Below are 25,826 nucleotides of genomic sequence, written 5' to 3' on the forward strand. Positions count from 1 at the left end.
TGCGTTTACACCGACTCGATTCTGCTCACCAGGCACTTTTAACCTGCCATTACTAGCACAAAATCTGTGATTCAAATGGTCTTTCAAAGATAATTTTCAGAATTTAGATGAAAGAGTGGAAACTGCAAAGTGGTTAACCATAATTGTTCTATTCCTGAATGCAAATTGGATTCATGGAAGTACAAGAAATATCTGTGGATGAGTTAGGTTCATACCATGTCTTGTTCATAAAATTAGCCAGCAGCAGCCATAGTTATAAAAACATGCACACACCGGGAGGGGAGGGAAGGCCCGAGGTTTTGCGAACTCCCTCTTACAAGGTTCTGGCTGTTGGGGACAAGAGAGACTGAGTTTTGTGGCATCGAGGATCATGCCAAATACATCAACTTCCACATGAGTGAGAACCAAGCCGTGGATGGCAATTTTTTGATGGATCGGGGGGCCGCGTCCGGAGTTGAATTTGATCGATGTGCATATAGATCATGGTCTGGCGGCCTTGCCTTGCTTAGCAGCTTGTTGGGTTTTGCCGATTCTGTCACATTAAGGAGGGGTGCGACTGAGACCAGGTGTATACCGGAGGCCACACGGAAGGTCGATACATCGGGAGATTGATCTACATCTACATTGTTGGGGAGGCACCGCACATCTACATCATCGTAACTTCGGGAATGGAGATTTGGGGGGGGGGGGAGGATGCGGAGCATGGATTGGGGGGGGGCGTGCTTGGGCCATAAGTTGTGGTTCCTTGCTGTAGTTAAGCTGGATGCTTCAAGACCAGGGAGGGCTCTGTTGGTGACAGCATGGATAAGGAGACAGCTTATTCCATGAATTGTGGTTGCTTGCTGTAGTTAAGCTGAATGGTTCAGGGCCAGAGGCGTGGAGGGGGAACTCTGCTGGGCACGACACAGATTGGGAGACAACTTGATCAAATGATTTGTGGTTCCTTGCTCCAGTGAAGATGGATGCTTCAGTACCGGGGAAGGCTGCGTTCGGCCTTGGGGACTCACGGGTGATGGCCCTGGCAGCGAGTGCGGACACATGCGTGGGTCATGGTTTGCACGTGTACGATTGTGATTTGTGTTCATATTGTTGTGAACACACACGTTATGCATGACATATTGCACATGTTATATATATATATATATATATACACACACGTTTTGCATGATATTGTACAAGTTATGTACACAAATTATACGTGACATGTTGCACACATTATATACACACGTTTAGCCTCAGGAACAAGAAGGAAAAGCAGCATTGCTGATTGAGATATCAGTATCCAGCGATTATGGCTCAAATAATGCAGAAATCAAGAAAATGACCAAATACCACGACCTCAAAAATGAGATCATGAGATCTTGGAAGCTGAAGTGTCAAAATTGTACCAGTAATAGTTGGAGCAACAAGAATAATAAAGAACCTCACTGAGGTTTTCAAAACCATCCCCGGGAATATTACCACAAACTAAGGACAAATGGAGGCAGTCCGGGGGTTCGATGACAATCCTGAAAAGAGCCCTCAGAACAAAACTCTGAGGACAACAAAGTTTAATAGCTTGGTCCACAAAATGTGATCCCTTACTGAAGCACAGGTGGATAACTTTGGGACTTGAGAAGATTTTGCTCCATCTCCTCAAACCTGCAAAGGGAGATAACAACCAACGACACACACACACACACACACACACACACACACACACACACACACACACACACACACACACACACACACACGCACACACACACACACGCACACACACACACACACACACACTATTTGTGCCTGGCCGATATCGGCAATTCTTCAGGAATCGGGAGACTGGAGTCGGTGTGATTACCGAGTACATACTGGAATCGGTAATCACACCGACTCCAGTCTGCCGATTCCTGAAGAATTGCCGATATCGGCCAAGCACTAATAGTGTGTGTGTGTGTGTGTGTGTGTGTGTGTGTGTGTGTGTGTGTGTGTGTGTGTGTGTGTGTGTGTGTGTGTGTATATGTTGTTCATAAAGCACATTTTCTCTCCAACTACCCCCCCCCCTTCCACGTGTCCGGGTGGTGTTCATCTCTGCATGTGTCTGGACAGCTTGTCTCCAGACATGTCCGGGCGGTGTTTATAGTATGACTGGTAGAACATGGATTTCAGACATCATTTTGTTTCCATCTACACTGTTATTCTATCTCTTATACAGAAGCATTTTGATGAGGCAGTATGAATTGTAATTAACACTCCACAGCAGGTCTGCCTTCCCTTCCTCTCACCTATCTTCATTCACTCTCCTTTCTCGCTTCCCCACCAATCCTCACTCTCCCTCCCTCCTTGTCCCCAACCCCCCTCCTCTACCCCCACACCCCTCCTCTTTAGTATTACCATCAGCGAAGTGACGAGTGGTATTTGCTAGTTGTAAATTTTGTTCCTGTTTTGGCTTCCAGGGAGTAAAGATAAATACTCTCATAGTTCAAACCGAGTTTTTTCATTGCACAGTATATTGTTTACTTAAGTGTCTGATGTTTATGTGAGCAGATATGCATTGCGAGTGTATATACAGATGTCCGATACATGTTATTTCCTGCTTTTACACTCTGGTCTACATCCATTTCCCACACCACAGTGCACAGAACATGTTCCTCGGTCGTCTACTTCCTGCTTTCAGCGCAGCAGCCTTGACCTCTACCCCAAACCTCCGAAGCAATCTCCCAAAATCGCCTCAAACTTGCTTTGTGCCATGCAATCTGCGCCACATGGCACAATCATCATCATTAGGGGTAATATCCCATCAATATTCCCAACCCTGACTTCGGGGAGTCAATCCAGAGTTGCCACGTGGATTGGGATGGGAATGCACCAATAATGTGTGAAGGAAAGGGTCCCCCCCCCCCCGAGTCAAAATTCACCTAATGAGGAGAGTTAGGGGTGGGGGGAGCACGAAGGGTGGTGGTGGTCAAGTATAAAATGGGGAATGCACTGAGTCTCTCTCATATTCTTGTTGGTCAATGAATCTGTCTTTGTCAGTTTTGATATATACAGTTTTGAAATACCCTGTCAGTTTTGATGGCAGCACAAAGCAATTGATGGTGGATTGACTAGCTTAATTGGGCTCGAGATTGCAGATGCAAACAGTTACACAACATTGGTTCTGCTTGACCAACTAATTAAGATCTGATGCACGACTGTCTACACGATACTGGGTCGTACTCGGGCTTCTTTGTATGGTAACACGACTGAGCGTTGGATCCTGCAGGAAGTTCTGGGCAACTGATGATTGTGGTCTTTTGAGACACGCTGACCTCTTTGGTGTTATCCGGAAGCGACGTCAGTTACAATATAATAATTTTAAACTTACCCTATGCAGCGACAAGCCCCCCGGATATGACCTTCCCATCGGTGTAAAGAAGCATGAAGGTTTGGGTAGAACGTGTGTGCACCATTCTACCAACCTTCGGGCCACATGGTTGGGAGTTTTTGCAGTACAGGCTGCAATACGTCAACATTTTGTACGAGTTCATCAGAAAGTTCTCCAAATCTTTTGTTGTGCAGAGGCACACCGCTTTCTCGCAGATATGTTTCCAAGTGTTTTCAGCTTCTATAAAAGCTTGGGAAAGCCATTCCATGCTGCAATCCTTATCTGGCAAATATATAACACATCCAGGCCATCCCAATCAACTTTGTTACGAAGGGTTTCTGCACATGCGCACCAAGCAATCAATGGCGGATTATGTCAGTTTGAAAGTGTCGTATTCGGTATAAGTTAATTCGGAGTTGAGCAAGTCAGAATCCCGCAACAATCAAGTTGCAGTCTTCAAGCGGGAGAAGCGATTGATGGACGAGTCCAAAGCAAGACACTCAAATGTGAGGCAAACCCAATGCAACACTTGGGTGAAATATCAGTGACTATGCAGTGAATTACTCGGGATTTGTGTGGATGAATTGCCCAATGCAAGGTCTGCCTAAGTGCACAAAGTTTATGCATGTATTCAACAGTAAATCTACCATTCACCACTCTGTACAACCACAAGTTCACGATAGGCTAAATTATAAAAAAAAATTATCTTTTCTGATGTGGATGTGGATTTATCCCTTGGCCCAAGCTTCATTTATTGCTTTTCTATCTTGTTAGTTCAAATTAAATGTATGATGATCTCCTTCCGGACCTTCATTCAGTGAAGCTTTGATGGAATTATAGAAGCTAAACAGCCAGTTTATTTTTCCATCATGAAAAGCCAATCCAGTCTCACTCAATCACCAATCTTTACACAGGACTCGCAGCGTACGTGTCGGTACGACATCATTTCGAGATTTCTTTGCATTTAAACAAGAGTTATTTTTTGATCACAACTGTCCGCTTCTAAGCTCAGCAGGCATGTTGCAAATCAGTTTCTGCAATTCCCTCTTCAATTCCTTCCGTTGCATAATACAACATCATATATTTTCGATTTTTGCATAAAAAGCCTGCATTCTAAATAGTCTCAAAATAATCTCAATGGCTGCACCCGTCACTTGTTGATTCACATATGATGAAATAAAACTTGCTTTGCTGGATAGAATCAATCCAGACGCCAAACAGAATAAACAACACCTAAAGATGCTTACATGCAGTTAAAGGACCACAACAGAAAAAGCACGGCAAGTCTACAAAACAATCCAATACCACGAGAAACTCGGCGCAGTCCTCGGGAGGAAGTCTGCAACAGCTAGTCATGTGCACGTATAGTTATGTAAACAAGTCACCCGCAGCACGTGAGAAAGTCGAACCAGTCAGCTATGGTCATGGCTCGGAACGTCTCAGGATGGTTATGGAACTTGGAACAGAATACTATGTGGTACAAACAATGTACAACATCGCCATCATATTCAGGTGTGTTTATGCACGTGTACCAGGAATATTTTGTGCACTCAGCAAAGCAATTCCACAAGCCTTAAATTATGTATTCATAAATATTCACATGCATGTGGAGATTAAATAAAACAAACTTGCATGATCTCTTTACAACGTCTTCACACTGCATACCTTCTGCAGTTTCTTGCTCCCAGTCTCTCGGCTCATTCTTCAAGTTGTCCATTAACACTGCAATGACACGACTCCACTGTTGAACCACACCAACTCTTAATGTCCTGATATGACAAAGCATTTTTCTTGTAAGTTTTAGTGAAGATCTCCCAGATGACCAGATGGAAAATCCCACAGTCGTAAAACTGACAAAAGGTATGAAACATAATTGTGCAAGTCAAGATACAATGTGTAACCATTCAAAACATTTGATGTGGAATACACTCCAAATATTCCAATATACACAGAGTTCTGTTTTTTCAATTTTTGTCCCTTGACAATGGCACAATTCTTTTGATATAAATGATATATTTTGACAAGTCTGGAGACGGCGATAGTTCACGAGCAATGTACACGGTTCGCCTTTTTTAACCTTCGAAGGGACGCCACGGGCAAACTGGCGGGAATCGGGAAAACGTAAATGATGAACGTTGTAGTACTCTAAGAGCACTACTTGCATACCAACTTTCATTCGAAACAGTTGAAATAAAAACCCTAGGAGCTCGATGCCCAATTTATTGATTTTTTTGACATTTTCTAAGTTCGTGACCTTGTGACCTTGGGACGAAAATGAAAAATCGAGCTCCGTGGGGCTATATGCAGGTGCCATTGGGCTAACAAATACCAAAACCCGTCAGATTCGACAAACCCCCTCGGAGAAGATGTAACTTGAAACCGGTTACCCCCTAAAAACATGTTTTTTGGGCGTGGCTCCACCCATAATGGGCGCAGCACGCCCATTCTCAGGAAAACACAACTCGATCATGATATAAACCTCCCACCCAAATTTTATCAGGATCGGATCAAAACCCACGGAGCGATACTCAGGACAGACAGACAGACAGACACACAACAATAACAAATATAGTGGTCACTTACTGACTCGTGAACCAATATAGATGCAATTGCTCCATTGGTCCTTCAAACCATCCATATCAATAAAATACAATTTTTCACATTGTTCCTTTTGCTGTGTCTTGGTTGCTTCATTCAGTTCCTCGTCATCAGAAAATCGAAAGCCACACAGAATGACTTGGAATGATTAAAGAAACAAGAGCTAATAGTCACTGTGGACTGTCTCGGCTGTACCGGGGAAGAGGGGGAGCGAGATCTCGCTGCTCGAAGCCACAGTAATGAACAGCGGTCTTCACAACATGGGCTTTGTGCACAGACATGTGGTCGTGAAGGAGGGGGAGGGGGGGCAACTTTGGCCAATATCTCAGTGTTTATCCTAAATAACATGCTGCAGTTTATGCAGGAGGTTGGCATAAAATTCCCCTGTGATTGTAGTTTTGGGAGGTTACACAGTCAATCGGCAGGATTCATCCCAAAAAGTGGGGACGTGATCTTGTCAGCTAGTGGTTGGGTGCTAAATTTATTGGGTGCTGGTGATCCTCTTGCTTCACCACGTGCATGGATTACAGTTTCATTTAACGATCCCAGTGGTGCAGTCCTGTTTCATCACTAGTTCCCAGATGGGTGTTAAAGTCAGATAGATCAGCGTATTTTATTTTTCTTGACAAGGTTGAGGCTCATAGAAGAGCAAGGTGAACGATGCTATGAACTGCTTGTGGAGCAGTAGGGCATCAAGCAAGAGAATGAACAAAGAGAGAGAGAGAGGAGGGGAGGAAACACTGAAAACATGGGTAAGGAGTGGGGGAGGTGACATGAGATGGTGGTGTACCACCTGCTTGAAACCCTGAAGAGGAGAATTGGATAGAATAGCCTCGCATAGGCCATTGCACAGGTGAGATTTAAGTGAGGAACAAAAGAGTTGAGGTGTGGATCTTGTGAGTTCAACAATGAGTGGGGGGGGGGGGGGGTAATAGAAGAACATGTAAATCGTGAAGGAGCTGGGAGAGGGTCATCGGGCTCAGAAAACACAGGGAGCGAGACAATAAAAGGAAGAGGAGATTGGAACCATACTCTGTGCAGAACGTTGGTGCTGCCTAAGCAGTCTCCTTGGCTATTGGGCACAATCCTGGATGGGTCACCACTCCGACACAGTATACCAGCAAGCTGGCACTCATTTTGCCGACCTTGGAAGAATGACAGGCCGAGTTAACCCCACCTGGTATTAATTCAACAGCTGAATGGGATTTGAACTCAGGACCCTAGGATCCAAAGAACACCACCCCTAACCATTAAGCCAACACCAGGCATACCATAGAAGAGGTGGTAAAAATCAGAGGCCACAGACTTGCCTGCAATGTAAGAGCAAAAGGCCTTGTGCAAATGAGAGATGTGATACTGGGGTGCCAGCCGATGAAGAGAACAGCACTCTATTGAGCTGATGACAACTGCACTCATATGTCAAATTTAAAATTAACCAGTATTATATGCAGCTTATTCATAGACATGCAATTAATGTGTATTTGCAAAATAAATAAACACCATTATAAGAATACACCCAGTTCGTGTCTTCTGGATGGGCAACCATGATTCAAAGAAAGATGGAGGATGGTTTCACATGATCATTGCTTGTCACCATGCCTACCTTATTTTTTTTTTTTTTACATACTTATTGGAAGAACATCCCTCCATTCTTTTGCATTAAAAAAAGTTTTTATTACTTGTAATTTAAAAAATAATAATAACGATAATACACCCGAGCGGGTTTGACAGTCAGCTCGGGTACAAAACTTGGTGCAACCGAGTGTTAATCATCCTTCGTGACAATAGAAAGTGAAAACAGAATTCAAATTGAATTTAAAATAAATGCGTGAGGCCGCTCGAAGAAAAAATCTCCATATTCTAGGAATCATTCCCAACATCATTATACAATTTAATTTTCAAACCCACGTTTATGGCCGTGAAATAAATACTCCAAGTGTGTGTATTTAATGGGTGTATCCAGGACAGAGCTGGACCCCAACTAAAAAGGACCCTCGGGCCACCGAGAAGCCCAATCACTCGCTCCCTGCACATCTGCGCAGCATCACGTGACCAGCCAGCTCACCGTCGGATGAAATGCCCTAACAAAGTCTTAAAACGTCCGTTTTTCACCGGAATTCTTTCAGATACTTGTAGAGCACATCCCAAAACCATCTAAAATATAAACATTAATCGCGCAGACGCTACGAATAAGCAGTCCCTCAGGAGGAGAGGGTTACGAGGTGAAGCAGTGAACGGGAAGCATGTGGTGTCCCTTCCAGAGCCTCAAGGTTATTTGAATTGAATATATTTTCCTCATGAAAAGTGTTTCTGATCGGATTTACACGAAAATTATCTTCATTGAACGTGTAAGCGACACCAGAAGGTCCCAAAAGTGAAGACAGAAATCAACTAGAACTTAAGACAGCCTCGTTATATGGCATGGAAACGGATGGAAGCTACCCCTCGCTGGAATGCATTCCCACACAGACCGAGGAAATAAATTCAATTTTCACAAAACTTGATGCAACCGAGTGTTAATCAACCTTAGCGGTGATGAAAAGTGAAAACAGAATTTAAATTTAACTTAAAATAACCACGCGAAGCCGTGTTGAAGTCAGCGGACCTCGTGTTGCCCAATAAACTGGGCCAGATGACAGAGGTAACGAGAAACTAGTTGGTCAAATTAAATCTTCTTAATAATCCCTATGAAACCCATTATCCATTATATCCGTCCGATGCTTCCTTATAGGCCATTTGACCAATCGGTCATTTTGCACTTGATGACCCTGTAACCTTGACCCCGAGGCGAAAATGCGAAAAAGGGCTCAGACGATCTATAGAGAGCAACTCGTATTGTTACGGATTTGGAAGCCTTTTTGCACACAAGCAGATAGCAGTCCCTAAGCTTAGTTATTTCGATAAGTATGTGTATAGTTAGATTCCTCCCTGTGTTTAATGGGAATTTCATGTGTGTGCTGCGGGTTATTTTATAGTCAGGTCTTTTTACATCTTAAATCCCCCAACAACCCTCCCAAGAAGTCGACGGCAACAGCCCCCCTCTGCTTTCGGCACTATTCGCATTCTTCGCGCGCTGCCGTGCCGAACACGTGCGTAGGCGGGGTTTCATCGGTCGCTGGCGCTCTGGTTTTTGCTCCAAAAAAGGGCCTGGAGTCCCTCTTGTCCATTCAGCGAGGAGCGAGTGTCGGCCGACGCTCGCCAGCCAATGGGAAGCCAGAACGCCATATACTATTGTGCAGACTCTTCGAGGGGCGGGCTTCTTCAGGGGGGAGGGGGGGCGAAGACATCGACACACCCTCCGCCCAATGAAGGCAGGCCACCAAGGCAACCGACACGCCCCCCTCCCATCCAATGAGGGATGGGGTGACGTCAGAGGCGGTCCCTCTGGCCCCCACGCGCGAGGGGGAGGGAGAGTGTTCAGCGCATTCTGTCTGCGCTGGTCTGCTCTCGCCTGGCCGGTTGGTGATCCATTCGTCTGGTCTGGTTTTTCTGGTTGGCCTCGCAGCGCAAGGGTTCCTCTCGTCTCGTCCGCCTTCGTGCTGGCTGGCGTCCGTCGCATATCACTCGCCCCTGGTGCTTGATGCTGTGTCAAACCTGTGGGTTTGAGTCCCACCGAACAAGACCGACCAAACCGCATGAGGCGGACAGGTGTACAGCGGGACTCTGACCCCCCCCCACCCCCTCAGCTGACCTATCCTCCTCGGCTGGAGGGTCCAATAAAGACCCAACAGGGTCCATTTCTTTTGGGTGTGTGTGTCTGTCTGTGGGCTCAGTCTGTAAGTGGAACTGTATCTGTGTTGATTGCTCATTGTACATTGCATATTCGTGATTAAGTCTGCTCTGTGTTTTCCTTCCCGATTATTGTAAAATAAACCGCTGTTAAATGTTCTAGTTCGTTGCCTGTCGTTTCTATCATTAACCCAGCACGGTGCGGGCTTGAGAAATAGTGAGGCCGTCTGTGCCGTAAGTTGTTATTTGGACCGGCGTGGCTCTGGTAACTCCCGCTCGGTTACGCCAGACCCGAGTCGGTACATGCGACTTGGTTCGGACAGAGTCGGCCGAGGGTGTGGCTTCCCCGGTAGCTCGACGGCGTGAGTACTAAGGTAAATTGGAATAGACAAGTGGACCCTACCTCACGCCGTCGAAATATTGGCGACCACGGTCCTTTAAGTGACCCGTTGACTCCGGAGTTATCCGGGGTGATGACCTTTCCGGTGTTCGGTGGGAGACGACCCGACTGCTCCGTCTCGCAGTCGTCATCGCCACTGAATCCAGCACCACAACAGTATTATCATCGTGTCAAGTTACAACTCAATTGGCCGAGAGATCTAGGAGGAGATAGAAAAATAAAAATTGGTGACGGATGGATGGAGGGATCTGAGGACACCGAATGGTTATATTGTTGTGGGGCCGGGTCTCGGTGGCGAGCATGACCACTAGATGGAGCAGTAGAGTCAGCTCCGCCGAACACCCGAGATGGACCACTAGATGGAGCAGTAGAGTCAGCTCCGCCGAACACCCTAGATGGACCACTAGATGGAGCATGACCACTAGATGGAGCATGACCACTAGATGGAGCAGTACAGTCGGCTCCGCCGTAATTTAGGTCGTACCTTTCAGATAAATCCGAAAGGTCACAGGTCCCCTATTGGATCGAAGATCGCCAATAGGTCGACCACGTGGGATAGGGTCAATTGCCAATTTCAAAATACTCACGTCGTCCAAACTCCCGGGGAAATTCACCCTCGGCAGGATCTGCGCGATCGGGGCCGTGACCGAGCCGGATCAGAGTCGTACCTCGAGCGGAGAGTACCAGAATCCTGCCGGGCCGATTGCACGATTACGGCAGCAATGAGGCCTCCTAATTCCCGCTCGCAGCGTGGCAAACCAATGACAGAAAGGAAAAGGACGAGCTGGTACATTCAACAAAAAGGGAATTTATTAACAATAGTCGCGGGACGAGGGGAGCACGAAAGAGAAGAGTTATCCGAATAAGCAAGGCAAATAATGTACAACAAAAAGCACTTTACAATTCTACTTATAGACGGGGCCCACGGACACACACAGATACCCAGAAATGGACCCCGTCGGGTCTTTATTGAAGGCTTCCAGCTCGAGGAAAGGTGAGTTGGAGACCAGAGATAGCTTGGACCTGTCCACCTCGTGCGGTCTTCGACGTTTTGGCTCGGAGGGACTCGAACCCGCAACAACGATGCCACTCAAAGCACCAGGGACGGAGGATGAAGGACGGGCACCAACCAGCACGAGGGCGGACAAGGCAGCGAGCGTCAGCTGGCGAGGCGATCCGAGCCGAACCGGTCGGCAAACCCCAACTCCCCCCAGTCGGATCGCGCCGAACAATTATTCACTCCCCGTCCAGGGGGGAGGGGACTCCCTCTCGTAACCCCCCCCCCCTTACTGGACGGTTTTGGTGCGCGATCTGCTCGTTGCCCCTGTGATTGGCCAAAAGGGGCACCATGTCCGCTGATTCAAACGGGGGGGGGGGGCGTGGCGGGCGTCACGGCGGACCGCCCCTCAAACAGGAAGATGAGTAATGTTGTCATGCGTTGGCTCCCATTGGCCGAATGATGACAAACTCGCTCGCATCTCTGATTGGTCGAGAGAGACGTCAAGTCCTTCATTGAACTCCGCCCACCGCGAGCGTTATGGCGTCAGGATGCGGCGAGGCGAAGGTGTTGTTGTTGTTGTTGAAAATGTAAAAGAAAACCCTGACGATCAAAATAACTCCGCAGCGCACGAACATTTAACTCCCATTAGACAAGGGACGGGATCCTAACAAGAAATACATACTTACCGATATAACTGATGTATAAGGACTCTGGCTGTTGTGTGCTCATGGCTGCCAGATTCGTAACAATATTACGTCAGCGAGCTGAACGAATAATACAGTCATCCCCCGTTTATCGCGGGGGTTATGTTCAAACCCCCCCCCACGCATGAAGTGAAAATCCGCGATGAATGGACGCCTCCCCAAAAAATGCCTATTTTTTTTTATAAACGCTGTGTATAAACACGATTGGGTTTGATTTATATCGAGTGCATAATAAACGCTGGGTGGTGTATTAACACGATTGGGTTTTATTTATATCGAGTGATTATTAAACACTGGGTGGTGTATTTACACGATTGGGTTTGATTTATATAGAGTGCATAATAAACGCTGGGTGGTGTATTAACACGATTGGGTTTTATTTATATCGAGTGATTATTAAACACTGGGTGGTGTATTAACACGATTGGGTTTTATTTATATCGAGTGATTATTAAACACTGGGTGGTGTATTTACACGATTGGGTTTGATTTATATAGAGTGCATAATAAACGCTGGGTGGTGTATTAACACGATTGGGTTTTATTTATATCGAGTGATTATTAAACACTGGGTGGTGTATTAACACGATTGGGTTTTATTTATATCGAGTGAATATTAAACACTGGGTGGTGTATTAACACGATTGGGTTTGATTTATATCGAGTGCATAATAAACGCTGGGTGGTGTATTAACACGATTGGGTTTGATTTATATCGAGTGCATAATAAACGCTGGGTGGTGTATTAACACGATTGGGTTTTATTTATATCGAGTGAATATTAAACGCTGGGCGGTGTGTCAACACGATTGGGTTCGATATCTATCGAGTGAATATAAACCTTCCTCTGGCGCTTCGGTTCCTTGCCAAAAAAAGTAACTTGGAAAGAAAAGGAAAAAAAGGAACTCTGGGCTTGGAGAAAAAAACGTAGAAAATATTTGAAGTTCACAAGCGAAACTTTGTCTCGTGCGTTGTGTGACTGGTCGAGCGGCACGCGTTATAATTAATTGCTTAAATAATTTATATTTTCTATATTATTACCGCGATGTACCGGGGGAATCCGCAGAAAAAATTAGTTAGGTTCCAAGGGAAAAACCGCGATGAAGCGGTGGCGCGATAGGTGAACCGCGATATAGCGGGGGATGACTGTACACCCATACAACAACTGTGTCCATCTCATTCAACATGGTCGGAATGTCGATTGCTTGTGACTTAAAGCCATAGAGAGAGAGTTCAAGTAGTTTGTTTTATAATATTGTACTTAAAGCATAAAGGATTACAAAATCAGGGTGAAACAAATAAGTATGTGTAATGTCGTGGTAGAGGTGCGCTGGGGCAGACACGAGCGAGGGAATAGCACAACCCTGCTTTATTGCCACGAGCGGGAGTGTGAGCGTACGATGCCCATAACTCCGCTTTCTTACGTACTCTATGCACTCTACAAGCGCACGACCCACAGGCCACTGCTAATGACCGTACAGGCTGCTTCCGACGCCACTCGTGCTACAAGCCCCCAGTGGGCGAGTCGTGACATATGAAGCCACAACCACGTGACCACCACCAACCGCGACCCGGGCTACGCCCATACAGTACAGTATGAAATCACACAAAATGGTGGATGTTTCAAAGGGTTGAGAAACATTGGGAAGAAAGGAAAAGTCATGGAAGCCATCATCACAGTTAATATAAAATCCTTCCTTTTCTCCAACAGCCTTCTCTCAGTTGATTAATTAGGATTTAGACCAGGTCACTCTATCTTGGACATTCTGCTTCTACTCTCCCAACACTGGATGGAGGCCCTCAATGTTCAGCCATCTCTCGAGATATATCTCGAGCTTTCGATAGTCAGGCATCCCGCCATGCTCTCCAAACTCTCTGCTTATGGCATCCAAGGCCAACTCTACTCTTGGGTTACTGACTTCCTCAAACTCTCGTAGCCAACAAGTGGCAAAAGAATCCTCTCATCTCTTCTTCCTGTCAAGGCTGGAGAACACCAGGCAGTGTTCTGGGTCCTATCTTATTCCTAAACTTCATCAACAATCTCTCTTGACTTCCTGGAAAATCCTCTTTATCCATTTGCTGAGAACTCCACCCTTTGCTGTGACAGAGGGTGGAGTTATCCATCGTCCTTCAGATAGACAGATAGAAGCCTCTTCCCACTCTCCAGACTTGGATAGAATCACAAGCTGGTCAAACACTTGGAATATGTCTTTCAATCCTCACAAATCTCACACTCCCTCTCTGAAAGAACTGTCTGGCCCATCCACTTTCTTAACAATCCTCTTGAAGAAGTTCAGTCAATCAAACTCTTGGGCATCACTTTCAGCCATGATCTTTGTTGAGCAAAATGTATTTCTAAGTTAGCCTTCAAAGTCAGTCACTGAATGGATATGTTCTGTCGTACAAAGTCCTTATCTGGCATACCTGAACTCCTATCCAGCTACAAGGCCTTCATCCGCAGCTTGATGGTGTACAGCTATCCACTCTGGGCTGGCATCCCTGCCTTATACCTTCTACAGCTTGATGCCATGCAAACTGAGGCTTTCTAGATCATTGGAATCTCCCGCAATGAAGCAGAGTCTATGGGCCCATCACAGACAGGTCGGTGGTCTCTGTCCTCTACCGCCTCCTTTCTGGTGTTGCACTCTCTGCTCTTTCCGTGTTTTGTGCCCCCCCCCACCCGCCCCCAGCTTTCTGCAGGGCGCACGAGGTCCACCATCAACCCTCTTCTCATGAAACTTCCCAAATCCAGAATTATTGTTCAGCTCCACGCATTATTTCCTCTTTTTCCCACCTGTGAAATCAACTTCACATTGTTTTCAATCTTATTCTTAACTCCGGGTCTTCAAAACAACTATTCATCACCATCTCAGATCATCCTCCATCCAAAACCATGACATTTTCTGCACCAGTTAGCCCTCCCCACGTTTCCAGCTTTTTTCTTTGTGAGAGTTTATTTCTCCAACCATATGGTCCACTCTAAGATGTCATTCTTTCCCACATCCCTCATTTCTGCAAGTCTCCCACTATTTCGGCTCTCAATCCTGCTGTTGGTGTTTCCCCACTCTCTTTCTGCCATTCTTTTTGTTCTGTTAGGTTGTGATCCATTAAATGATCACTCTCCCTACCCATATCGTCATGAGCACACTTCCAATACTTTGGATTTATTCTTCACCTCCAATCCGTTGCATTACAGCTACACAATTTCACCTCCAATTAGTTCTTCTGACCACAATCTTGTGAATATCACTTTACTTACCACCACTTCTTCTCCGACGAAACGCCGGTATTGGCATTTCAATAATTCTGACTGGACTGGTTTACGAAACTTATTTTCTGACTTTCCCTGGAAAGACTACCGCCTCTCCTTGGGCAATGCCTCTATCTCTGTTGAACGTATAGTTGAGGTTATTGTTGCAGGAATGGAGGCTTATATCCCCTTCTCTTTCAAGTCTATCTCTCCTACCAATTATTGGTTCATAATTCCTCCTCTATGGCCAATCGTGCAAGGGATGCCACATATCAGACATGGAAAAACTATTCTTCCTCTGACTCGCTTAAGCTTTCATATCTGCCAGAAATCATTGCAAGCATGTTATTCATGAGGCGAAGCATTCCTTTATTCAAAAGAAATGTGAAAACCTCTCATCTTCTTCCACGAGTCGATCTTTCTGGTCCTTAGCGAAAAGTATTTCCAACAACTTCGTTGCTCTCCCTTTCCTTCGCTTTTCTGTTCCGATGTTTTATCGGTTGGAGAGACAGCGAGAGTGTCAACTCTTTTTGGTTCTCTTTTCTCCTCTAACTCCACATTGGATGACTAACATTCCATCTCCCTCTGATGCTCCCCTCACAAATCATATGTCCCTCCCTATAATCTCTTTTCATGCAGTGAAAAAAAAATACTCCTGCCCTCTCTCCAGACATAAGCTATGGGCAAGATGGCATTCCTCCCCATGTCTTGAAGGAATGTGCTTCAGAACTTGCACCCATGCTTGCTCGTTTGTTTCGTTTTTGTTTAAAACCCCAAACTTTTCCTCTTTCCAGGAAACATGCCTCAGTACAGCCTATTTTAAAGAAGGGTGATCGTTCAAACCCTTCTAACTACCGCCCCATTGCTCTGACTACTGTTTCCAAAGTCTTTGAATGTCTTCTCAATTCCCATTTTCTCAAGCATCTTGAATCTCACAGTCTTCTATCTGACCACCAATATGGCTTTTGCAAAGCAAGATCGACACGTGATATCCTTTCTTACATTATGAATGTCTGGGTCTCTTCTTTGAGAGACTTTGGGGAATCTTTTGTTGAAGGCATTGACATCTCAAAAGCCTTTGACAGAGTTTGGCATTGGGGTCTGATATCCAAGCTTCCATATTTTGGCTTTCCTCCTTCACTCTGCACTTTCATATCGAGCTCTCTCCGACCCACTCTATCTCCGTAATTGTTGCTGGTTCAACATTCCACCCCCCCCCCACTCCCATTCCCAATCCCAATCAACAGCAGGTGTTTTTCGGGGTTCCGTCCTCTCCAACATTCTTCCTTCCACAAATAACCAAATGCACGAGACATTACATTCCTCCATGTCTTTCCCATCTGCCCCATCTTCCCTCACTTGATCTACATCTTGTTTCATCACAGACCCCTCTTTAAATTCAGATTTGGACAAGATCTCCCAGTGGGGAAAATGTAATCAAGTTCAGTTTAATGCTTCCAAAACTCAATTTATTCTCATCTCTCTCCCCAAAATTCCTCTTAACTCTTCAATCTCCTTTGAAAGCTCTACAATTACACCATGTGATACAATAAACCTACTAAGTATTACTCTAACATCAAATTTATTCTGGAATCCACACATTACGCAAATAGCCAAGTCTGCCTCGAATAAATTAGGAGTCCTGTTCAGATGTCAAAGATTCTTCTCCTCTGAACAGTTGCTCCAACTATAGAAAAGGATTGATTCGTCCTTGTATAGAGTACTACTATCACATCTGGGGAAGTTCCAGTTCCACATACTGGACAGAATTTAATACAAAGTTATTTGACTTGACAACTCTTCCAATCTGACATCAAAACTCAACCCGCTCAAATTATGCTACAAAGTAGGCTCTCTTTCTCTTTCTATAGATATTATTTCGGTTTCTGCTTGCAAGAACTTAGCACTTGTGTCCCTCCACCATTAGCAAGACCAAGGAATACTCAACAAGCCACTACATCACATGATTATTGTGTGGCCATTGGCAAATGGGGCATTTACGATGTTTGTTTCTTCCCCTCCACTGCCAAACTCTGGAACCTTCTCACATCTTCCCAAACACATATGACCTTCCCCTTCTCACAAAGCAGATTTTTACTTCCTCAAAAACTAATAGACTATTCTCTTTCTTACTTTTCTATCAATGCAGTTCTTTTACTTAAGGCCTAGCCTCAATGAGGACTATTCAGTCCTCATAACTGGAGCCTTCAACATTATAAAAAATTAAAAAAAAATTATGTACAACTAAAATGGCCGCCAGTCTACCAGTCAACCATTTTTGATCAGATCACAAAATAAAGTGAGGTGCATGTGTATGCCATCGTGTATTGTGCTAGTGCCAAATTTGAACAAAATCGGACCATGCATGTCTGAGAAATGGTTGGGGACACATTTAAGTGACACCAGAGTGGTGTTAAAGCCACCCAATGCTCGCCCGTTTATACATTTATCGTTTTTAAAAGACTCGTCTAATAATTAATATTTTTTTATAAAGCATTGCAGTGAAGTCTTATCCAAATAATTTTAAAGCAATATATGTATTTGTATATTGTAATCAGTAAACAAGAGGTCCACACGAGGAATTCAAAACTCACAGAGGGGCGAACTTTCTCGCTGCAAAAAGTCAACAAAGGCTTTCAGAGGTAGGAAATGCCGATGGCCCGAACTGGAAGACGAACTTGAAGACTGGGTCAACACATAGAGAGTGGATGGTCGGGGTGTTTCTACTGTTCAGATTATACTCAAAGCAAGATCGATCACTTTTTGTGGCTAATTTTCGGACGTTTTGCGCTTGGTTTTTTGTGCAACATTTGCAGCTTATAAACCAGTGTGGCTTGTGCGTGTTTAAATTCCAGATTTTTTTTTAATTTAGGGGATGCGGCTTATATAACGATGCGCTCAATGGTCCAAATTTTATGGTACTCGCCTTGCCATGAGAAATGCATCGAAAATAAAAAGTAATATGTTGTGTTGGGAGTTAGAGTGCGGACAGGAACGGATGGAAAACAGTATCCTGATTGCCATGGCAACCACTTTAGATGAAGAACGTATGTCGCGACACACCGTCTCCACAATCTGTACCTATGTACCAAATATGAAACGTGAACATTGAAAACTTTGGGAGTTAGAGTGCGGACAGGAACGGACAGACTGACGGACGACCAGTATCACATAATACGCCCCGATATATATATATATATATATATATATATATATATATATATATATATATATATATATATATATATATATATATATATATATATATATATATATATATATATATATATATATATACGTATATACATACATACATATATATATCGGGCGTATAAAAAAAATAGTGGTAGATAAAAACATTAGAAAGGAAAAAAATAACTTGCACCAAAAACTTTAACATTTTCAAGTTCACGCTGATGCTGACGCTCACGCCAGGGGTATCGCTATAGCTCTCTGTTCTTCGAACAGGCGAGCGAAAAATGGCAACCAGTCGGCCATCTTGGATATGATCTCGAAAAATAAAATGCCATGCTTATGTAAGCCACCACTCATTATCTCTGTGTCAAGTTTGAACAAGATTGGTAAATGTATTTCCGAGAAATGGTTGAGGTCGTGCCCGAAACCGTTTTTTTTTTTTTTTAAACTACTAAAATGGCCACCAATCAGCCATCTTCGATCTGATGTTGAAAACAAATGTCGTGCGCATATATATATATATATATATATATATATATATATATATATATATATATATATATGTATGTATATATGTATATATATATATATATGTATGTATATATGTATATATATATATATATATATATATATATATATATATATATATATATTGTTGCGGATTCCGCGCCCGCCGGCGTGCGGACGGCCACGTAACTCGAATCGCGGCACGTCGCCCACCGGACGGACAATCCAGTCGTGACCCTCTCGGACTAACGCCGGGAACCAGTCACGGGTGGACCTTTCGGTCTCACCGCGATCGAGCCAATCAGCCCCCGCGTGGGATAGGGTTGCTCGCCAAATTCGAACTACCTAAGTACCCACGCGGAGGGTAGACCGGGCGATCGCACCTCGCCGCAGGTCGACTTCGGACACGGGCCACTTAAGCGACCCGTTCCGTACTATCAGAATAACCGAGCGGTGTTATCGTCGACCTCGACGGTTCGATTAATTATCGGGCGTATTCAGCCCACTACCAACCCTTTACGTGAAGCTAGATGGGGATTCAATGGAGGAAAAGACGAAGCGAAGCGGGAAACAGTTCAACAATAAAGCACATTTATTCGCGGCACACGGGAAGCACACAAATACAATTCCACCAAATGCACACAAAAAAAAGAAAACACTTCCATTTACACAAAAAGCAAACATAAAAGTGAAAACACAGTGCAGAGCTAATACCGACTACCGAGCACACGGCAACACTTATACAATTCTACTTCACAGACGGCGCCGACAACACATACCCAAAACCAAGGAAAAGAAATCCCCCAAGAATGGGGCAGGCCTGAGGCCGAGACCGGGTCGGGCCTACCCGTCTGGTGATGAGACGCGGAGCGGCGATGGCGCCTCTCTCCGCGGGCCTCGTGGACAGTGCCTGGCAGGGGGTGGGAACGGGGTCCCCTTGGTCGCACTATCTCAGCGCGGGGGGAAACAGGAGGGGGTTGCTGATGCTCGGGGTATAGAGGATCTTTATTATGTGCGACGAGCGTCTCCACCTCGGCCAGGTCGCGCTGTCGGCCTCCCTCGGGTGCAGCTTCCTGCACGACGCGAGCACCCCCTCGTCTGGTGTCGCCGCCTTTCCACCGCTCCGTCCCCTCCGTTCCGACTCCAACGCACACGACGAGCAGCTCCACCGCCCGCGAAGTCTTGACCCTCTGCTTCCGACTCTCCTCTTCTTGACTCTCCGACCGACTCTTTTCCGTTCTCTTTTGCGATTCTCCCTCGTTCTGACTGACGAACACCGTCCTTTTATCCCCCCGTAACTTCGCCTTTGACCCCCTCCCTTTGACCTTTCACCTCGCTCCCCATTGGCCCGAGAAAAAGTGGGCGTGAAGGCTTTTTGATCCACAAATTTGCATATATCGATCGTTCTGGAGGCGGGGCCAAATCGCCCCTCGCTCACCGATTGGACGGCAAAAAGTGGGCGTGTGTCGTTTTTGATCCGTTTTTGAAGCAGAAAATCCGTGATTTTATACACGCTGTTCAACGTGCGCCCTACACGAGTCCAGCATCGGTGCCCATGAGTGGCGCGAGATGACGGTGATGCGATGGTGGCGAGTTGTGACGGTAAAGGTCGTGGCGGTTGTGGTGAAGCGGTGGTTGTGGTCGGTGGTTGATGTTGTGGTTGTGATCATGGCGGTTGGTCCAAAATAAAGATAGTAAAAGAAAAACGGCTATCCTGAAGAGTCGCAGCTCGCATAAATGACATGTATTCCCACTAGACAACGGGTTTGGGCCTAACTACACATGCACTTACCGAGATACCTCACCTAAGGGACCTGAATGGTGGTTTGCGAATCTGGTAACCACAACACTACCCCCTTCCCTTTTTACAGACTCGTCCCGAGTCGTCAAATTTTCGTGTGCCATCATGTGTAGTTTTCCCCTAGTACATTTTACCTACGGATCCCTGAGTGCGACATTCATGGTATTCGTGTCCCCAAAATAAATAACCTAAGGGCTGCGTAACTATCGAAACAAACTCACTCACACGGACGACTTAAATAAAATTGCCGGCGCTAAGACATACATGCCGGGGGGGCGCACTCATATTTACAGTACATCTTAACCTTAACTTACAAATTTTACACGAAAACATGGCCCAGGATCATTGAACTCTGCAAAAAAAAAGCAGTTAGCAGGGAGCCAGGCTGCCCACATGCAGTCTCTGACTCAAACAATGCAGGTGACAGGGAACGTGGCTGGCTGCTCACACGCAGTCCAAGGCCTTCCCTTTTGAACTGAACTCAGTGAACCACAACGGTGCTTGGGCTGCACAACGCAGTCTCCGTGCCAGCTCAAGTGGCACACGCAATGAGCACAACGAATGGATGGATGAATGGATGGACGCAAACACGGTGCACGGGCCGCCACTGCAGGCCCGTGTTGTAGCTGCCAACAGGGCAGTTCTCGCGGCTTGCAAACTGTTGCCTTGATCCTGGCGCACATGGAAATGAACAGGGGGGGGCAAAGCAAAATTGAACGGGGCTGGTGAACATGGGCAGTGGGCATGGCATGGCAAAGGTGCAGGCAACACAGCCCGCAGAAGAAGGCCGCTGCAGGCAAACACAGCCGGCAGATGAACTGGCCGGCACAGGCCTTGAAGAAAAACAGCCAGCAGATGAACTGGCCGGCACAGGCCTTGCAGAACACAGCTGCCGATGAAGTTGGCCGGCCTCCGCCTTGAAGCAAAACACGGCCAGCCGATGAAGTTGGCCAGCCTTTGCCGTTCAATGGAGGTTGGTGGAGGGAGTGCGGTGGTGCTGGCCACTTGGAAGGCGGGCTCGGACCTACCTACCTGTCTCCCTCCCAACCTATCGCCTTTGCCTGTCACTGTACATACCCACTCCCTTAATTTGTCAAACCCCAATTTAGCCCCAACTTATTTTTTTTTCTGTTGTTTTTATTTTTACTTCCCCACTATAAATCGTCCCCGAACCCCCTTTATCGTCCTTGTTCGGCTAACCTATCCTGTCACCTAGCCTACTCCCAACCCCTACGTTCCCTTCCCGGAGGGGAATAAGGGAGAGCTAACGTCCTGTGTCGAGGCCCACCGAAGCCTCAGAATGGCCTCCCCAGAGTTCGGCGATCTTAACACCAAGTGGGTCCAGCGGCCCACAACGACAGCGAGGGGATGGATGGTGCGGAGGGGTACACTTCCTAATCTACCCTATCCATTTAACTGTTAAACTACCCCGGGGCTTTCAACAAGCGCCTCTCGCTTAAACTATTGGTTCTAACAACCCAGATTCCCGTCGCCTGTGTTGGTGTCCTTACAATTTCGGGCCTCGCCCCCCAATTTTCTCTCCGTGCCCTCACACGGTCTCCTGGCTGGGACACGTGGCTCCCTTTGGCAGGCACGACCCTCTGCCGAATCTCCCGCTATGGCACCCCCGGGCACTACACTGCCTCCGAGCCTACCAGCTCCCTAACACCGGGAGTGCCCCCATGGCACCTCCCCTGAAACGCACACGTGGCAGGCCGGCCTCCCGGGCCCCTTTCCGAGGGTCACCCGTGCCCACAACACTGCCCACGCGCTAATGGCGCCCCGGGCCCCCGCACCAAGCAGGCGCACCCGTGCCCACTACTCTATCCCGGCCCCCCATGGGCCCATGGCCTACCGCGGCCGACTAGCCTGGTGCCCGGGGTACCCTCTCAGCGATACTCACCTTTCGCAGCCACGCTCCCAAGCCCGTCAACAGGGCTCCTGCACCCCTCCAAATGGGTCTCGAGCCTACTTTCCCACCAACAACAAAACGACCTCCATTTTTCAATTTGACTAACCCAGCTAACTCACTTTATACTGACCCCGGGGTCCCTTGGGCGGGAGTCACTCCTCCCCCCAATCACTCATCGCACCATGCATTCCCCAATCACTCCATTCACACAGACCCGCTGGCCTCACTCACTCACCATGTACTCACCTCACAACTCTCAACACACACACCGCTGAACTCTGCTATCCTTCTAACTGCACCCCCTAACTAACTCGTGCTCCCACGTCGTCCCTTAAACTACAGCACGTTCCTTTTAACACTACGTAGCTAAACTACGTCCCCTCTACACATCCACAAGTCTGTCACTGTCTCCTAATCAATAATTTTATTTCCCAACCTAAATCTGGCTACAATCCCTCTAACTAATCCATTCCACGGACTCCATGAGGACTTACCCCTGCCCCATGAAGTCGGTCTAACTAAGCTAACCCTTCCCCCTAACTAGTTTCCATCCTGTGCCCAGTTAAGGGGGTCTTCCACCCCTTGCCCAGGAATCCTGTACACCCGAAAGTGAGGCTTGCTGTCTCTTTTTTTTTTCATGCGCAGCACCTGCGCGGCAACTCAGAGCTCGCGCACTTTGCACCTGGCCGTGATGTCATGCAGCTGCACGTGTTCCTCGTCCCTCCTTGGACGGTACCATCCGGCAGAGATACCCCTCCTGCCGGATTCCAACCACACGTGCAGCCATGACGTCACCGTGCGCAAAAAAAAACACAAGCCCCACGTCTCGAGGGGTTTCCCACGCGAACACGTGCTTTGCCCGTTGGAGCTGAACACACACGATCGCGTGGAGAACCCGTCCGGTCCAAATCCATTTACCTGCCTAAACTTTGTCCGTCCGCGGGATCGGCAAATCCACCGCGTGCGTTTCCGGACCGGGACTTCACTCTCGCAAGCGAGCACGTGGTGGTCTCGTGCGTTGCACAGCACGAACCGCGTGCTCACTGCTGGGTGAACCCGGCACGGTCCTCGAAACAACCACAGCCGCTACTCGGCTTTCTCTCCTCTGTCGCAGTCTCCGTCTCCATTCCACACACGCATACCTGCGTGTTACGACGCACACAGTCCACACCATCACATTCACACCGGGAGACGCGGCTGCGTGCTCCCGCATGCCAACCGACATCTCCCTCTCATACCGCTCTCTCACACACACGGTCTCCCTTGCACACAGCGACCTTGCACACGGCCGTTCACTCACGCGTGCCTCACCACTCACACAAACCATACTACTTACACACGCGGGGGCACTCACCCGCGGTGCCTCACTCACACTGGCCGTTTCACTCACACACACGGCCTCACTCACACACGGTGCCTCACCCACGCACGGCGTGCTGGGAAGCACGTACTCCGGCACCATCGCCACCACACCACTCACACACGGGGTCGCTTCCACACACGGGGACGCACTCACACCTTGCACCACACACACAGGGACAACCACACTGGGGATTTGTGTCCCCACAAGGGTCTCCGGGGCCTCCATACCCCCCAAGCTCTCCGTGCACCTGTCCACAGCACTCGTCCCCTCAACCTCGCAAAGCACGACCGAACTCACCTGGTCGTGACTCGCCTCAAGGGGGCATACTCCCTCCCCTCGTTCCTGGAGGAGGTCATCCAGCTGCTCGCACTGGGTCCCCACACGCTCCGCGAGCTCAACCTCACTATCCTCCACTACCTCCGTGTGTGTGTGTGCGCGTCACTTACCCCGTCTTCATCGTGTTTATTGGTCTCTGCTTCTTTCTGGCGTCTTTCCCTTATCTTTATGTAGGTCAACCTTGCTTTCTCTTTAAGTCGCTCCCGTCCTTCCCTGTTTTTCACTCCTTGCTCTTTCACGATCTCCGCGTACCTCATCCTTGCTCTCCGTATTAATTGTTCTTTTCTCTCCCTCGCAATTACTTTCACCTCGTCTCTTGTCTCCCGAATTACTTTTTCCTTACCCGCCTCCACCGCGGGCCTGTCAGCCGTTGCACCCCCTTCCAGCTCGTTTGTTCCGACACGTGGAGTCGCCATTTTAAGTTCCCTGCTCACGGCCTTCATGCCCGCCTGCAGGCATCGGCCCATGTTCTGCGTCTCACCCCGGAGCTTTTTCGTTTCTTCCTTCATGTTTGTTTCCATTTTAGTTTTCATGCGTTTTATTTCGTTTGTGAATGTATCCATCTTTTCGTTTATTTGTTTGTTCATGTCTTTCATTTCGTTTTTTATTTCATTTGTCATTGCCGCATTCATTTGTGCCAGCATGGTGAATAGCTGGGCCATGTCGGATGCACTCAAGTGAGCCGTTCCGGCAGGGGTTGGGGAAGGGTCTTGGTGGAGAGTGGGGGGGGAGGTGTCATACACCGCGGCCGCTGCCGCACCCACCTCGGGCCCTGGGTTCAGTTGGGCGAGTCCGTGTTCCTGCACAATCAACATTTCCTGCACGGGGATTCCATCCTGGACCATGGACTCTACATTATTACACATATACATTTCTAATACCCCCGGCTCCCGCTCGCCTTGAGACGCCATCTTGCTTCTCGTGAAGGGTTAATTTGCTCGCTCGTAATTTGGAGGGAATCGGGGGTCGCTTCTCTCACCCCTGGACCGATTCCCGTAAATTTAGCCGGAGACAGGAGAGCCCGTTGTCCCGCTCTCCGATACCAGTGCCGCGAGGAGGGCGATGAATTTGTATCGCACGACCTGACACCAGTGTTGCGGATTCCGCGCCCGCCGGCGTGCGGACGGCCACGTAACTCGAATCGCGGCACGTCGCCCACCGGACGGACAATCCAGTCGTGACCCTCTCGGACTAACGCCGGGAACCAGTCACGGGTGGACCTTTCGGTCTCACCGCGATCGAGCCAATCAGCCCCCGCGTGGGATAGGGTTGCTCGCCAAATTCGAACTACCTAAGTACCCACGCGGAGGGTAGACCGGGCGATCGCACCTCGCCGCAGGTCGACTTCGGACACGGGCCACTTAAGCGACCCGTTCCGTACTATCAGAATAACCGAGCGGTGTTATCGTCGACCTCGACGGTTCGATTAATTATCGGGCGTATTCAGCCCACTACCAACCCTTTACGTGAAGCTAGATGGGGATTCAATGGAGGAAAAGACGAAGCGAAGCGGGAAACAGTTCAACAATAAAGCACATTTATTCGCGGCACACGGGAAGCACACAAATACAATTCCACCAAATGCACACAAAAAAGAAAACACTTCCATTTACACAAAAAGCAAACATAAAAGTGAAAACACAGTGCAGAGCTAATACCGACTACCGAGCACACGGCAACACTTA

The 25,826-nt window shown here is 47.4% G+C and overlaps 1 protein-coding gene across 5 annotated transcripts in view; it reads right to left on the reverse strand.

Moving 5' to 3' along the window:
* Positions 1–25,826, reverse strand: part of LOC147028415 (uncharacterized) — a 49,703-nt gene that overhangs the window by 14,707 nt on the left and 9,170 nt on the right. For all 5 annotated transcript variants that reach the window (XM_085878786.1, XM_085878785.1, XM_085878787.1 and 2 more), the window contains exon 3: positions 5,012–5,068. In XM_085878786.1, coding sequence (XP_085734912.1) covers positions 5,012–5,068 — 57 coding nt within the window. The remainder of the gene's footprint in view (positions 1–5,011; positions 5,069–25,826) is intronic.

Source organism: Eptatretus burgeri, chromosome 4, assembly GCF_056783735.1.
Source record: "Eptatretus burgeri isolate ZD-2024b chromosome 4, Ebu_testis_v1, whole genome shotgun sequence".
Lineage (NCBI taxonomy): Eukaryota > Metazoa > Chordata > Myxini > Myxiniformes > Myxinidae > Eptatretus > Eptatretus burgeri.